This window comes from Haliaeetus albicilla, chromosome 11 (genome assembly GCF_947461875.1).
Source record: "Haliaeetus albicilla chromosome 11, bHalAlb1.1, whole genome shotgun sequence".
Classification (NCBI taxonomy): domain Eukaryota; kingdom Metazoa; phylum Chordata; class Aves; order Accipitriformes; family Accipitridae; genus Haliaeetus; species Haliaeetus albicilla.
In genome coordinates, this window is record NC_091493.1 from 23,070,584 (window position 1) to 23,084,876 (window position 14,293).

A 14,293-nucleotide genomic window follows, 5' to 3' on the forward strand; every position below is an offset into this window, starting at 1 on the left:
TAAATTTGTATGAGCTCAACAAAGCTGGACGTAAGGCTAATAGAAGCAGGAGTGCCCATTAATACCACACAATTGCATGAAGAAGGACCTTCAGCCTTAACTATTAAGACTCAGCTGGAGCAGATTGTGAATACTATGAAAAAATACTATCTAGTAGTAGAGAACTAAAGGGAAATATATTAGGAAGTCTTTTCTCTATATAAAAGACTAAAGCATAAAGGAGGCTCCATAAAGACCACCAGTCTAAGGAATAGTAAGGAAGCTGCAGGTAAGTTCAAGAATGGCACTAGGGAACAAGAACAGACAACTACTGATAGGCTTGAAGTAAAAAGAGCAAAACTAGTTAAGAGGAGTTATAAAAAAAACAGTTTTCAAGGGGGGGGGAGGGGAATGCTCCCCCTTTCCCCTCACAGAATTTAATGAGAAACCCCATGGAGCCTTCCAAGGTCAGGAAGCCTAAAAAGAGAGCAGGTCTTGAGTCATCCACCAAAAGGAACCTGGGGAGAAGGAGCCTGGAAAAGCCATAGGGAAATAAAGACAGTGCAAGCTGCAGGGGTGAGTCTTTTTCAAATGGCAACAGCTGGACCACACCCTGAGGTAAATGCTATTAAGGCTGGCATTTGTAAAAGTTTGCAGGGCCCTAAAAATGGTATGGAATAAGGCCTATAAAATGGGTAAAGATAAAAAAAAAAAAATCAAGGGATACAGCACCTTGTCCAGGGGAGCAAACTCATGCTCTAAGGTTCTAGGGCTGGGACCTTCACCACAAAGCCCCAGCTTTTCCTCTGCTGCTCGGTGATAAGAAACTCAGTGACCTAACAGGTAAGGAATACTTAAAGCCCTTGGTCGAGGGAGGATCACTGGCTATGGGAGTTGACATGCTACCAACTGTCTCTGTGTGCTTTTCTATCATGCCAGAGGGTGCAGACTAAATAAGATCTGACCACTTCGGTCACAGGGGACAAAAGCAGAGCAAGGGGCAGGTGATGCCAGATGCCACAGAACAGCCTGCTACACTAGGACAAAAAAAGAAGGAGCAACAAGTGATCCTTCCACAATCCTACACAGTGACAACCTCAGTTCCAAACACAGACGGCAATACTTCCATTACTATCTACGTAAACACCTTTCGGGTTAGTAAATAACTCATTTAAAGGTCCTGAAGAAAGATGTCTGAAGCCAGGACAAAACGCACTTGCTATCTGTGTGGATGTGAAGTTCACCACAAACAAAAAGAAGTGACGCGTACTGCACAAGCCAGTCCTAATAAACATGTAATATACCCACTCTTCCCTGTCTTTGCTGGTAAACCGCCCTGCTTTATTCTGCAAAAATACATATACAAACTCAGTTCTGAAATTCCAAAATAGTTTGTATGGTTACAAAAATGAACATTTCCTCTATCCAAATCAGTCCAAAAAACGGGGGGGGGGGTCAAGATGGAACCGGAGAAATATGATGTAATGGTCAGGTCATTATGTAGATTCTAGGTCAGATAAATCAAAATATTCTCATATGAACACAAAAAATTGGAACTGCTTGAAAAATTCCATCACACACACCCAAATTCCCCACACAAAGCTTCACCCTGGTGTTTCCAAAGCTGGATTAATTTTCCTGTATCAAATGAGCTCCCTGTGTAGCAAAAGCTTTACAACCTATGAAAGAACTAGGTACAGCAAACAATACTTCATCTTCTGAATTTCACCATAACTTTACTTGTAATAGTGTCCAACTGACAAGTTTTACTCTTCCATCATTTTATAAAGGTAATTTTAATTCTGAAACAAACCATTGATGCATTTATCTCCTCAGCAGCTGAACCACTGGGAGGAAAAACAGGAAACAGCTGGTCAAAGTTAAAGTGTGATGAGAAATGTGTTCAAAACTAAAAAAAAAAACAAAAAAAACCAAAAAAACCCCCACAGCACACACAAAAAACCCCACTCAAAACTGATCATCATTTACAAAGGCTGGATTTGCAGTTTTTCCAAACCAATGGCAAAGAAACACTGTGCAAGCTAAACAAAATATGCAATGATTCACGAATGCCTTCTAAAGATGAAAGCCTAAAGAACTTTGTTGCTCAAAAGCAGCATTCAAATTATTATAAAAGTCCATCTCCAATCTGTTGGTTCAAGAAAAAAAAAAAACAACAACAAAAAAAAACCCCTCTATTTCTGGACTGCCAGAGAATAAGAAAATTAATACACTGCTGTTGTAAATATGATCCATGTTATATTTCACGCTTGTTGATAACCTCTACCTACCTTTTCTACAGCCTCAACCTGTTGAGTGACTTGGTGTTAACAGACAAAAGCCTCCTTTATGCTGATGGCAAATCACTGGATGATAATGAAATGTTCATGTAGCAAGAGATTTTGCACTCCTGTAGTTCTCCCTGACTGTATTTTAAGTAAGGTAAGTTTCAAATGGACACGTAGGTGAGCCAGAATGCAAGTTAATTTCATAGAAGGGAAATATTCTGAATGTTTGTGAAATAATACTTTTTCCCTTTAAAATATATACATTTACATACACAAGCCACCTAGTGCAGTCCCAAGGTTGTAAACAACAGACAGGAAGTTCAACATTATGGTTCCTATTGCAACCATAATGTGCTTATATAAAGTAAAATATCTTACATATGCACAGGGTCAGAACTATACCGACCTCAAGTTTGTAGCATGATGCTCTAAGTCTGCAGCATCATGCTCTAAGTCTGCAAAGTTACTCAAGATAAATTCTTAATTTAAAACAGAGAAGATTGATGACAGTTTTCTCTGAGGTCTTTTTCTTGATCCAACTCACAATCCCATTTAAAACAATTCTCCACAGCTCAGATACATTCTTATATTTTTGCTGAAAGATAAACTATTCAGAATTATCATTCAGACCTTTATTCAGCCTAGAAGTATTTCAGTGTTGATTGGCTACATACATTAAAAAAACCAACCAAACAAAAACAACCCTTGTTTTTTCTTTGCTTTTATGCATATAACTCTAAAATTACCAAATATTAACAGTTGGAACTGGTGTGAAAATTCCCCCCCCCCCCCCCCCCCCGGAAACTTAAGTTATGTCCCTTCTGCAGACTACAGTGCAGCACACAGCTACTAAGCCTGCTGAGGTAAAAGAAAATTTAGCCACAGCATATGGAGAGTGTTTGGGAGAAGTTTATCTTCTCCAAAACCTGAGTGAGCTCACTAACAACTGCCTGCCTCTTAAGTCTACAGAACAGATGAGATCATCACTTGTTTGTAAAACAGCTAGGACAACAGATTCAAGTCCAGAAGTAGGGCTTCCAAGCAGTGTGGTAACATGAACAGTAAATAACAGCATTTGCACCTGAAAGGCACTGAAGCAAGTTTTATATATCAAGTTAGTGATCCCACCTGAATTATTTTACAATACATTATACATATTTATATAGACAGTATTTTTAGTTTAAAACTATAGTATTAAAACTGCTTAATATAAGTTTGGCATATGTCTGTCTATTAAAATGTAAAATTACAGTTCCCATGAAGCCAATAAGCTCCATTGTGCACATGCTCCTTTTCTACCTCCGAGTAATATCATCCCAATAGGAAATTTTAAATAGATTACAATATGACCAGGAGTTCACCCATTCTCTAATACTTGAAGGGAATGCCTAAACACTTCAAGAACCAAGACTGCTGTAACACAAAACTAGAGCAGCTAATAATACATCCTTTGTTTTGCCCACACTTCACTAATGAAGGTATGTATCTGTTGTGGTTTCTTGAAAACAGTTTTTACGGTGTCAGGAGAATAAAGTAAAAATAATCACGAAGAGTACATAAGAATCACTTTTAATCACCTTAAAAGAAGCTCACATTATTTTATGTGGATTCAAAGTCCAAATGGTGGCAACAGTCAACAGGCATTATGGTTACTGAAAAAGCTAAGAAAAAAAAAAAGAAAAATCTCCTATTTTCACAAGAGTTAATGAGATTATTCAGACTCCTCAACAAGTGCATATGCTGATTTCAAGATAAAAACAAACTTTTTCATTACAGTTGCACATTTCCATACTATGACAGCAAATTTATCTGTAGTTATCTATCTTTGAGTATTTGATATACTAAGGAAATCTTAAGGGTTTTACAGCAAGTGTTGTAAATCCAGAGATGAAAAGACTCCTCTGAACTTTATACAAATGGGAAGACAAGAATATTATCTGTAAGTAAGAATGATCATAAGCCAATCCAACATACTTTTCTCTCTCATACTCAGCTAGGGGATTGACGAGTGCATCTCAAAAGTGAGTCTTCAATCTCAGTTCAAAAATTATTGTATCTGGTTACAGTTCAAAATATTTAAAAAATGGATACTTTCACACAATTTGCAGGGCAATATGAGCACTTTCTCATATATGTGTTTTGCAGGGAAGGAACAGCTTCTAACTATGTAATTTTCTAGAGAAATTATTAGGAGAACTGAAAAAAAAGAAGAAAGTGGTTACAAATGCCAGGGCTGCATGTTTAAGTTTCCAGCGCTGCCCCACTTCCGACATTCCTGATGAAAGCTGAATGCTGTCACACTGCCCTGAGCCACGCTGGTTCCAACTGCTGCACTGATGTAATTAGCGTTGGTTAGTGTGGGAGCACCCTCAGAGCTCTCCTGTCCCTTGATACTCCAGCTCATATGTACTTGGAGAGTACCTAACAGCTGTATTATGTTCAATTGTTATTCCTTTTTTTTTTTTAGCTGTCACCAGTCTGTATTTTCAAGCAAAATTCTTCGTGACCAGAGGCTCATAACCATACTATATCAAATCACTTTTCACAAACAGAGAAACTAAATAGCCTCATATCTCTTGGAGGATGCCTTAGAATCTGTGACAAGTATAATTTTACAGTAGAAGTTTTTCCTGTAAGTCCTTTATGAAATTTCATACCAATAAGATATATGCCTACCAATTGTTGTCAACCCAAGCTTCTACCATTTTAGAAAACTTTCTTTTTAAAAGATCCTGAAAGACTGTAGAAAAGCAAGATAAATTAAAATGTATATGAACTCTCATAAATTCACATTTTAACTATTCACTCACCAGCAGAGTGATCTTTATACAGCACAGTTTTTATTCACTTATACCAGAGTAAACAACCCAAACTTTTCAACAGTTCATATAGGTAATGGAGACAACTTAGTTTCAACTGAGAAAGAATTTAGAAGAGTGTCCAACTCTAACACTGTAAAATGAACTCTTTAATGTGCTGCTGGGAGATTTTCTAAAACAGATCTTCATGCTTCTTTACAGTTAATGAACAGTCACTAGAAGGAAAGTCAGAAAATGTGGAAAAACTGAAGGCATAATATATTGCTCTTGCCAAGACTCCCACACTATTGGCTCTAAATACCTAAGTGTGCTCACAGCTAAAACTTATTGTTCGTAATTTGGCCCAAAATTGTTAAAGCTATAAGACAACTACAAAATAATACAAAGCATTAAGAGATTTATCTCTAATTCTGTCACACAGTATGATAATAAAACTGACTACTTCTACAGACAGAGGGTAAATTTTCTGTTTTTAAAGCTAGCCTTTAAAACTGGAGTAACTCAACCCAAAGCAAATATAAGTATAGACCTTCATTTAACAAAGTTCAATTTATTTTTACAGCACTTACTGAAGGGAAAACATAATTTCATGCCTATTTGGCTTCTCTTTTGCTTCCCTGATTTTTTTCCAAATAGTCAATTGTGCTCATGAACTTTTTTCTTTAAATATAAGACTGCAACTCCTATGCAAAAAAAGCAAGAAACACATGGTCCAGGAGGAACAAAAACCAGCTCATCCATACCTACTTAACTACTTAAAATATGAATATAAACCTTTTTGTCTAAAAACATGATAACATTAGTAATAGGCCAAATACTCATGCAGAGTCAGATAAAAAAAATTATTGTTAGAGTGGAGGAGAACCCCAACCACTTGCAGATACTTGTTTTATGTCATTTTTTCCTGTAAATTCCTTCCAGCATGTTGGACTAGAAATTTTATTTCAAAATGGAAAAACAAAAAATCTCAACCCCCAAACTGCTCTGTAATCCATAATGTAGGATCACAAACTATCTTCTTTTTTTTTTAAACAAAAGTACAAGTATAGCATAAACTTTAGCATAAAGAGCAGTGTTACATTTTAGGTATGCTTGCAAAACTGGGAGGGAAGAGAGTAAAAGTCCATTTAAAGAATTCCATCTTTTTAAATATGGAGCAAGAAGAAGGAAAAACCTGTGAGAAAACCACATAATCCTAACAGAAGGATGATATCACAGCAAATCTAGACCTGAAATTCCTACAGAAACAAGTAAAAAGAACCAAGAAGTGAAAGCCTGTAAGAATTCAATTTTTTTATGCTGTTTTGTGGGTTATGAATCTCACAGACTTTGGCAGAATAACTTCACTAATAAGACTCCTATTGCCAGGTGATTTCATGTGGCCACTCCAACAAGCTTTGTGTCTGTTCTACTAAATCAGACCAGTTATCTGAGTGAAACACAGCACATACACAAGGACTCTTATGCTTCGTATTATTATCATTAGCACAGAGGGTAAGTCAGATGCTTTCAAGTTTTTGTTTCACTTCTTAAGAACCAATATAGGCCTCTTCATTATATAAATTATGTTTTGAATACTCTGGAAAAGTGTATCTTCCAAGATACTACTAGATAAAAAAGAGTGTTATACTATTCATTCTGACAAAATATTGACAATAAAAGGTTACAATTAACCCAACATCTGAGAAAAGCAACCAAAAAAATGTTCTTCTGAACATACGGCATAACTAACCCTTCCTTTGTTCATAAACATATGTTAGCATTTGATGTAAAGTGCTCCTGTATTTAGCTAGTGCAACTGGTTGCCAAAACAGTCAAAGCAGACATTATTTCCATGACTGATACTGAAATACTCAATCTATCTGTATTTTCAGAAATGCCACAAAAGCATGCAACATGAAGATGTACTGACTAGAGCTGCTGATACACCTCGGCAGGGGGGAGAGCTACAGATGGAGGAAATCGAGCTTTCTATAGGTTCAGAATTAAAATTAACATTTATATTAATTACAAAATATTAATTTTAATTCTGAATGTGTTCAGAATTTAATAATCAATTCTAAACCAAAAAAAGATTCAGGCAAATACTATCTTTTAAACAGAAAATTACTTGTGCGTGGCTTGCTTTCTTTAAAAATATTATCCAAGATGACTAGTTTAGATATCACATTAATAAAACAGGATAGTAAAAACTTTTTACCTCCAAATCTTTTTTCTCTCCTTGACTCTTTGTTAACAGATGCCACCAACTGGCTATAGTTCAACATTATGGAAATAAAGAAATCTTAATACAAGACTCCTTACATTAGCCATACATAATCAAAAAATCCTTGCATTACATTGATTTAACAGATGAATCATAAAAACACTATGGACACTACATGGAAAAAATACATGATGCTAACAAATGCTGAACTACTATACCAAATCATTAAATTAACTGTGAAACACTCCTACAAGGTAAATCTATAATAAAATCATTATTCTATCTGGAAACAGATGTGGGGGCAATTGCATTTTTTTTAATTGTTGCATTATGAGTATTTGGCATTTCAGTAGCCCCTTAGCAGCTATGAAGAGCAGAAGATATATTAGCATGCCAACTTCTATCTGAGCAGAGTTAAGCAAGCCAGCAGAATTCTTGCTTCTTAAAGCTCAAACTACTGGCATGAGGAATGTAATGACACAGCAAAGATGGTACTGACGCCTACAGAATAAGCTTAACTAAAGAATTCAGCTATTATGCACTGCAACTGTGTTGTTGCAGCTGTCATCTGGAGACCTTGAGGTCACTTACCTGGTTTGAGAAAACCACCCCATGGTAGTCTAGTGAGCTGCTCAATTTAATATCTTAGTCAACGGTGGACCTGGCTACTTTTGCCGTTTTACATTACCACCACCGCAGAAACACCATCATATCAGGAAAAAAAAAAGAAGCATACTTCAGCACTATGAACCTAACATCTCACAGACACAGATGGTTCAATGATTCCAGAAACTCTGACTGTTGTAATTAGTCAGATTGCTAATATGATGCAGCTGAGCAGAACCCAAGTAGTAGATACATTGTGCCACGCCAAGCAAAGCCAACACCAAAGACTGCACTCTCATTATTTGTTTCTATGGCAAACTCTTTGCATTTGCGACATCTTGAATATGTACTAACATGAGGGGCTTGCACTGTTCCAACACAGACAAGCAAATTTCTCATTAATAGATACAACAGCCATGTTACACACATCCATCTGACAAGGGCAAGTACTGCACTGTATATAGCCACAAAAACTACCTGCAAAATTAGAAAAAATATTCAACATTAAAATCTTCTCTCTTCATACAACACATACATTAAATCCAGAGCAGAAGAGTCTAAATCTGCATATAAAATATCTATAAACAGTAATCATATGCTACATTAAAAAAAATATATCATTTCATCTATTTTCTCTATAATGCAAAGCCTCAGTCCCACCTTCCTATGTAGAGAAAGAAAAAAGAAAAAATTGTTCAGCAAGACAACAGTTCAGTGCCTTTCCTTTATTAACACTAGAATTTTTATGTAAGGGATATGCACAAATGAGACCCACATTTTCCTACTTAAAACATAAAGGTCTCTATTGTTCCATGTTACACCAGTACTGGTATGAAAACTTATTTTCTCCAACTTTTTTTTCCCCTTGAAGAACAGAACTACTGTTCACTTAGCTGTTCCAAACAGAATGCATGCTCAAAGGGTGAGATAAGGGGAAAGAAAGAACAAATTACCACATTCATTTACTACTTTCTCCTTCTTCCTTTGATTATTAGCATGAAAGCTTCCTACAAATGCTTATAATTCATTAAATTATTTTAACCCACTGCATATGTTCAACAGGTCCATATATTTGTCACATCCACTGAGTTAATTTCTATGTTTGCGTAAAAACCATATATAATGCTAATAATATAAGCCATAAACACATAGAAATATTACTGCAGAAATTATATTTGACACTAAATTAACAGAAAGATAAAGCTAAGAATGCTTGATGCATATTATACATAAAGATATAAAATACAGAGGTTAGAAGAAAAATATTTGTATTCGCCATTTAGAAGAAGAAAGAATCATGTGGTTTTAAGCTTTTTCTAACCATGAGAAAATATTCTGTGCATGTAATTATGTATGTAATTATGCTTTACTGTGTCTGTTAATCTTTTTTTCATTTGTAGACAGAACTTTTCCTATTTAAATAATTATTCAGTGAGTACTTATTACATTTATATCTGAGTTTCTGTATGTACTACAAAAAAAATCTTCAAATCAAAGCCCTCACACCCCAAAATGCTATACATTCAGTATTACGCAGCAGTGGTGGCAAGTGGTGAAACAGGCATGTATGTTGAAAGTTAAGGAATTCAAGTCAAATTGGAAACGCCCAATGAAGAAACCTAAACACATTCTTCCCTTTTCATACCTATATAAATGAAAATTACACTAGATCTCAGCTACAAAACATTCTCCCTTCTCTCCCCCAAAAAAGCTTATAATGATAATACAGACCAAGCAGATATCATGTTAGGTAAATACATGGCTCATATTCATCCCTTCATGGGACCAGGACCATGCACCACGCAGTGCATGAGCTGTACCAGCAAGTTTGTACTTCCACTGATTAGGATAGTGAATATCACAATAACAAACAGCACCACAAAGCTTTGCAACCTAATACAAAAACCTGAGATACGCATGTTCATAGAACTCTTCAATCAACTATTTAAATGGAAAAAATACTAGTTTCTAGAAAGACATGAGGATATTACTAGAGGGCACAATTGTCATGGAGCCCCTGAGACACCAAGTCCACTCTTCTGTTATCACTGACAAAATTTCATATAATCCATTCTATCAGTTTTACAGCTGGACTCAATGATCTTAAAGGTCTTTTCCAGCCCAAATGATTCTATGGTTCTATACAAGTAGATTACGTTTTCCTCCATTTCAGTCCTACTGAAAGCTGTTGCAGAGTCTGAGCACTAACTGCTAGAAATTTCTTCCAGTTTCCAACCTACATTTATTCCAGACCAGTTTATAAGCATAGCTTGTCTGACCACACTCTCCTTTACCTTGGTTATTTTCCCCTCCCTAGAGCTTATTCATACATTTTAACAGAGAAAAATCACACCTCCTTTTTTTTGCTAAACTCAGTAAACCTCTCTTCTCTTACTCTTCTTGAAAGAATTTCTCTTGCTGTGATCTTCCTGCTGGTCCATTCTTTCTCAGTAGTCACATTTCAGGTGAATCCTTGAGAATCAGTGGTCAAAATCTTTTATAGATTCCATCAACAACTATTTAATTTCTACCATCACAGAAAATCTTTTACTGCTTAAAATAATTTATTAAGGAAGTTCTGTTTCATTTCTACAATAATAATTTATGCATTCATTATTTCATTCTAAACTTAGAATTTTTTGTATTATCTAATTTAAGAGAATACAAATCAGGGCAATATCAGCACATTAATATACATTATTCAACTATTACATAATTTTTAAAAATTATTTGCAAGCATAGAAGCATTATAAATATTTGTAACTTAGGGAAAACACTATGCTTTCTTTTTTAGAGCAACAAAATTTTTCACTGGGATCTAAGACTGCCACTTATCATTTTATACAATTTATTCCATGTCATTATTATATCATTAATATACCCATCAAATGTTTATATACACAAATATGCCATATATATTCAACTGTGTATATCTATAATATATACTAATACATCTATTTTACATATATATGTATAAATATAAATGCATTTTATATACATTTTCTATTTAGAATATAAATATCTATAAAATGTGTATATTTTTTGTATCTGTATATAATTACATTCTTATATATAAAGATACAATATTTATACATATATCTATGTATATGTACCTATATACATTTTATATAGATATATATGTACATACATACATATGTATGTATGTATAAATTTTATACAGATATAAAATTATACATTTTACCCCATGCCTATTTTAAACCACAATGATTTTTAAAGGATGAGAATATATTCTTCTAAAAAGCAGTATTTGACTTAAGGTTCAGCATGGTTAAGTGAAATATCCTGTTCAGTGTTACTAAGTGTTTACTAGTCAAAGGCTTTTTTTTTTTTAATGAAAAGGTCATCAGTTTATCAAAACTTTTATGAAAAAAAAAAACAACAAAAAAAAAACCAAACAACACGATGAAAAGCTTACCTCGTACCATAAAGACTTCTCAAGAAAGGAATTAAATTCCCATTTTATTAAGGACTGAATTATAGTTAGCTGTTCTGTTGTAATCCTAGAAAGCTTCAAGCCACTGTTGTTTCTCCTTTGCTCAACATAATTCCAAGCAACGGTTCCTATGTGCCCTGAAGGTAAAGTCCTAACAATTGCTCTCGTTCCAGTATAAACTGATTTTTTAACCTCTTTATCATTTTTACAGAAACGTCTTATTAATAAAGTAGAACGTTCCTTTTTGTTTCTAAAAAAATCCTCTTCCATCTCTTCTTCACAGTTATCATTACAGTCTTCAAAATGGCTCAGAAAGGGCTTTGAGGGCATTCTTCCAGTAAAGTTATTTCCACAGAAGTTGTGACCTGAGCACGCCACTTTAACCTTTCGTGGGGCTCTTTCCAGACATAAATACTTATCCCTTAAAGTGTCTTCATACAACTGCTGCCCATTTTCATTCTCACAATTTGTCAATTCCATTAATCTGCAAGTGCAGGCTGGGGAACCAGTGGTGTTACCATCACCAACACTTACTGGCTGCAAGCAGTCATCCAAAATGAAGCGGTTGTGTAAACTGCACAAAGCCGTTGATGTATTCCTTTCACTGGCACAATGAAAGTGAAAAAAGGCCACTTTATCAGTATCATTGCTGTCATTCTTATTTACTGCTGTCTGGCTTCTTAACGGAGGTCCATTCATTTTCAACTGAATTCCAGCAAGCATGGCTCTTTCCAGTGAAACAGGAATTCCAGTTTCCAGGCATGCCTCTCCCCCTGCTAAAGGATCACAAGATTTATACAACTGGCTGCACGGGATATTGCTCGTGTACTTTTTCTGTACAATGTTACAGTTAATGTTCGGAAATTCCACTGAATCAGGGATGGAGCTGTTCCTCTCCCAGAAGTTTTCATTGCTATTGTCATTAGTCAGTTGTTCTTTCGCCAGAGAGAGTATTTTGGGCACTGAGCCCTGAAGACTTTCTTCTTCAAGTCTGTGTAAGTATGAGAGAGCGTGTGTGGTTTGCCTTCCCGGACTGGCTGTGTGTCTTTTTATAACATTGGTGTCCAAAGCATTTTCAGTATTTTCATCTTCAGCTGACTGAGCAGGTATCACTTTACCCTGTGCCACAGAGATGAGAACAGACGCTGTCATCTCCTCAGAGGTCATCTTGACACAGTCTTTAGTTGCTAGATGTGTGTTGGGGGTGGGGGGGGGTTGTCTATCAATCCTCACACCATGATTTCAGTGTAATAAAAGATTCAGTGCTAATTAATCAGGGAACACATAGTAAAATATACATTGAGTACTTGTTCTTTTTGAACTGGGTTTAAAAAAAATTAATTTTTTTGACAGTTGGGCTAGTAGGCTTTCCCGGCCTTCGATTACTGGCATGAAATACAAACATTTTTAAATCAGCTTCTTACTGTGACGTAACCATTTGACTTGTCTCTTCCCATAATTAATTATTCTATCATGTGTAGCACACACACTGTCGCCTCAGGTTGTAGAAGACGACCAAACACATAATCCATGTCAAAGGTGCACCTCCCCATAGGGCATCTAAAAAGTTGGTTTTCTGTAAAGAAAAGAAGAAAAATATATATATTGAACAGAATCCATGGCACAAAATCCACCATCACAACTACAACAGAAAGAAATGTTTTTATGTAAAGAGAAGGAACACAAAACAACAGAAGTTAGTTATACTGAAACCTAGAGAATTCCAAAACACACATTTAAATCTGTCTTAAAGTCTCACTTTACAATGTGGGGAAATCACAGTCATGTTTTACCTATTTAAATAGCTGTCTTCACTTCACTATGGAAAGCTACATGACTGCAGAAAACTAATTTTACTGAAGCTGTAACACTGAAATTGAATACACAATATATATACAAAGAAAAAAAAAGGAAATGTCTTTTCTATAATTTTTCTGACTCATAGCCAGGGTAAGTTAAAACATGTTGAAGAACAAAATCATTTTTAAACCTACACTGTCATTTAAAACTAATTAATTTCCTATTCAGGACTGAACCCTATCACTACTACAATTGGGTTTGTATTACATGGGTTTTGTTTTCATTAAACTTCATGTTATTCCCATGAAATCATGAAGAAAACACAGTATTTTTGCCAGAAGTTTATGACTGAAAAGCATGAAGGCAGAGTAGGGTAAAAGACTGAAATATTATCAATAATCTTTTTGACCCCTTTACTTATATGCCTTGAGCTGAAAAGTTAACCTGCCCTTCAATGTTGCCATCAATTCTCAGCTTCTTTCCTGCAAACAGCATGACAGAAGTAAATCTTGGAATCAGAAAATAAGAGGTTACAGATAGTTCAACAAAGGAAACAGAATAATAAAAGAGACACACCCAGAGAAATCATGGTGAATTAAACAAATATACTCTTATATTTCAATTTATCGTATTTAATGTTTAAAAACATTAAGTGTGTTATTAAAAATGTGGAAAATGCAGAAAGTTACATTAAGGCCTAAGTTTACCAAAACAGTCTAAATTCAATAGAAACAAGCAAAAAAAAAAATTACTTTGAAACTTCAGTAGCAAAACATATCACAAAACTGAGGCAAATCAATGGCTAGGTGTAACAACTTGCCTACTGAATTGATCAATCAAATGTTGACCCAGGCACTATCTACATAAGCATAAGGGACTACCTTCTTCAGTTCAGTTCATGCAGTTTAGCTAAGCATAATTAAATCATCTGTAGCTGATCAAACAACTAGGAATGATGGGAGGAATAAAATCAGGAAAGCTTAATAATAGAAGTAATTTGAAGTGTAAAATCTATTTTGATACTCTTCTCAAGTAACTATGATTAACAATTTTATTTTAAACCATTTTAGAGTGCCAGCTTCCATTTTTATTGATTACTACTACTCTTCATCCAAAAGCAGTTTGGCACAAATCAAAAGGT

At 35.1% G+C, this 14,293-nt stretch overlaps 1 protein-coding gene across 6 annotated transcripts in view; it reads right to left on the reverse strand.

Annotated features, from left to right (window-relative positions):
• The window catches only part of PLCE1 (phospholipase C epsilon 1), a 167,047-nt gene that overhangs the window by 127,430 nt on the left and 25,324 nt on the right, over positions 1-14,293 (reverse strand). For all 6 annotated transcript variants that reach the window (XM_069796616.1, XM_069796615.1, XM_069796619.1 and 3 more), the window contains exon 2: positions 11,335-12,928. In XM_069796616.1, the coding sequence (XP_069652717.1) occupies positions 11,335-12,519 (1,185 nt within the window). In that variant the 5' untranslated portion in view covers positions 12,520-12,928. The remainder of the gene's footprint in view (positions 1-11,334; positions 12,929-14,293) is intronic.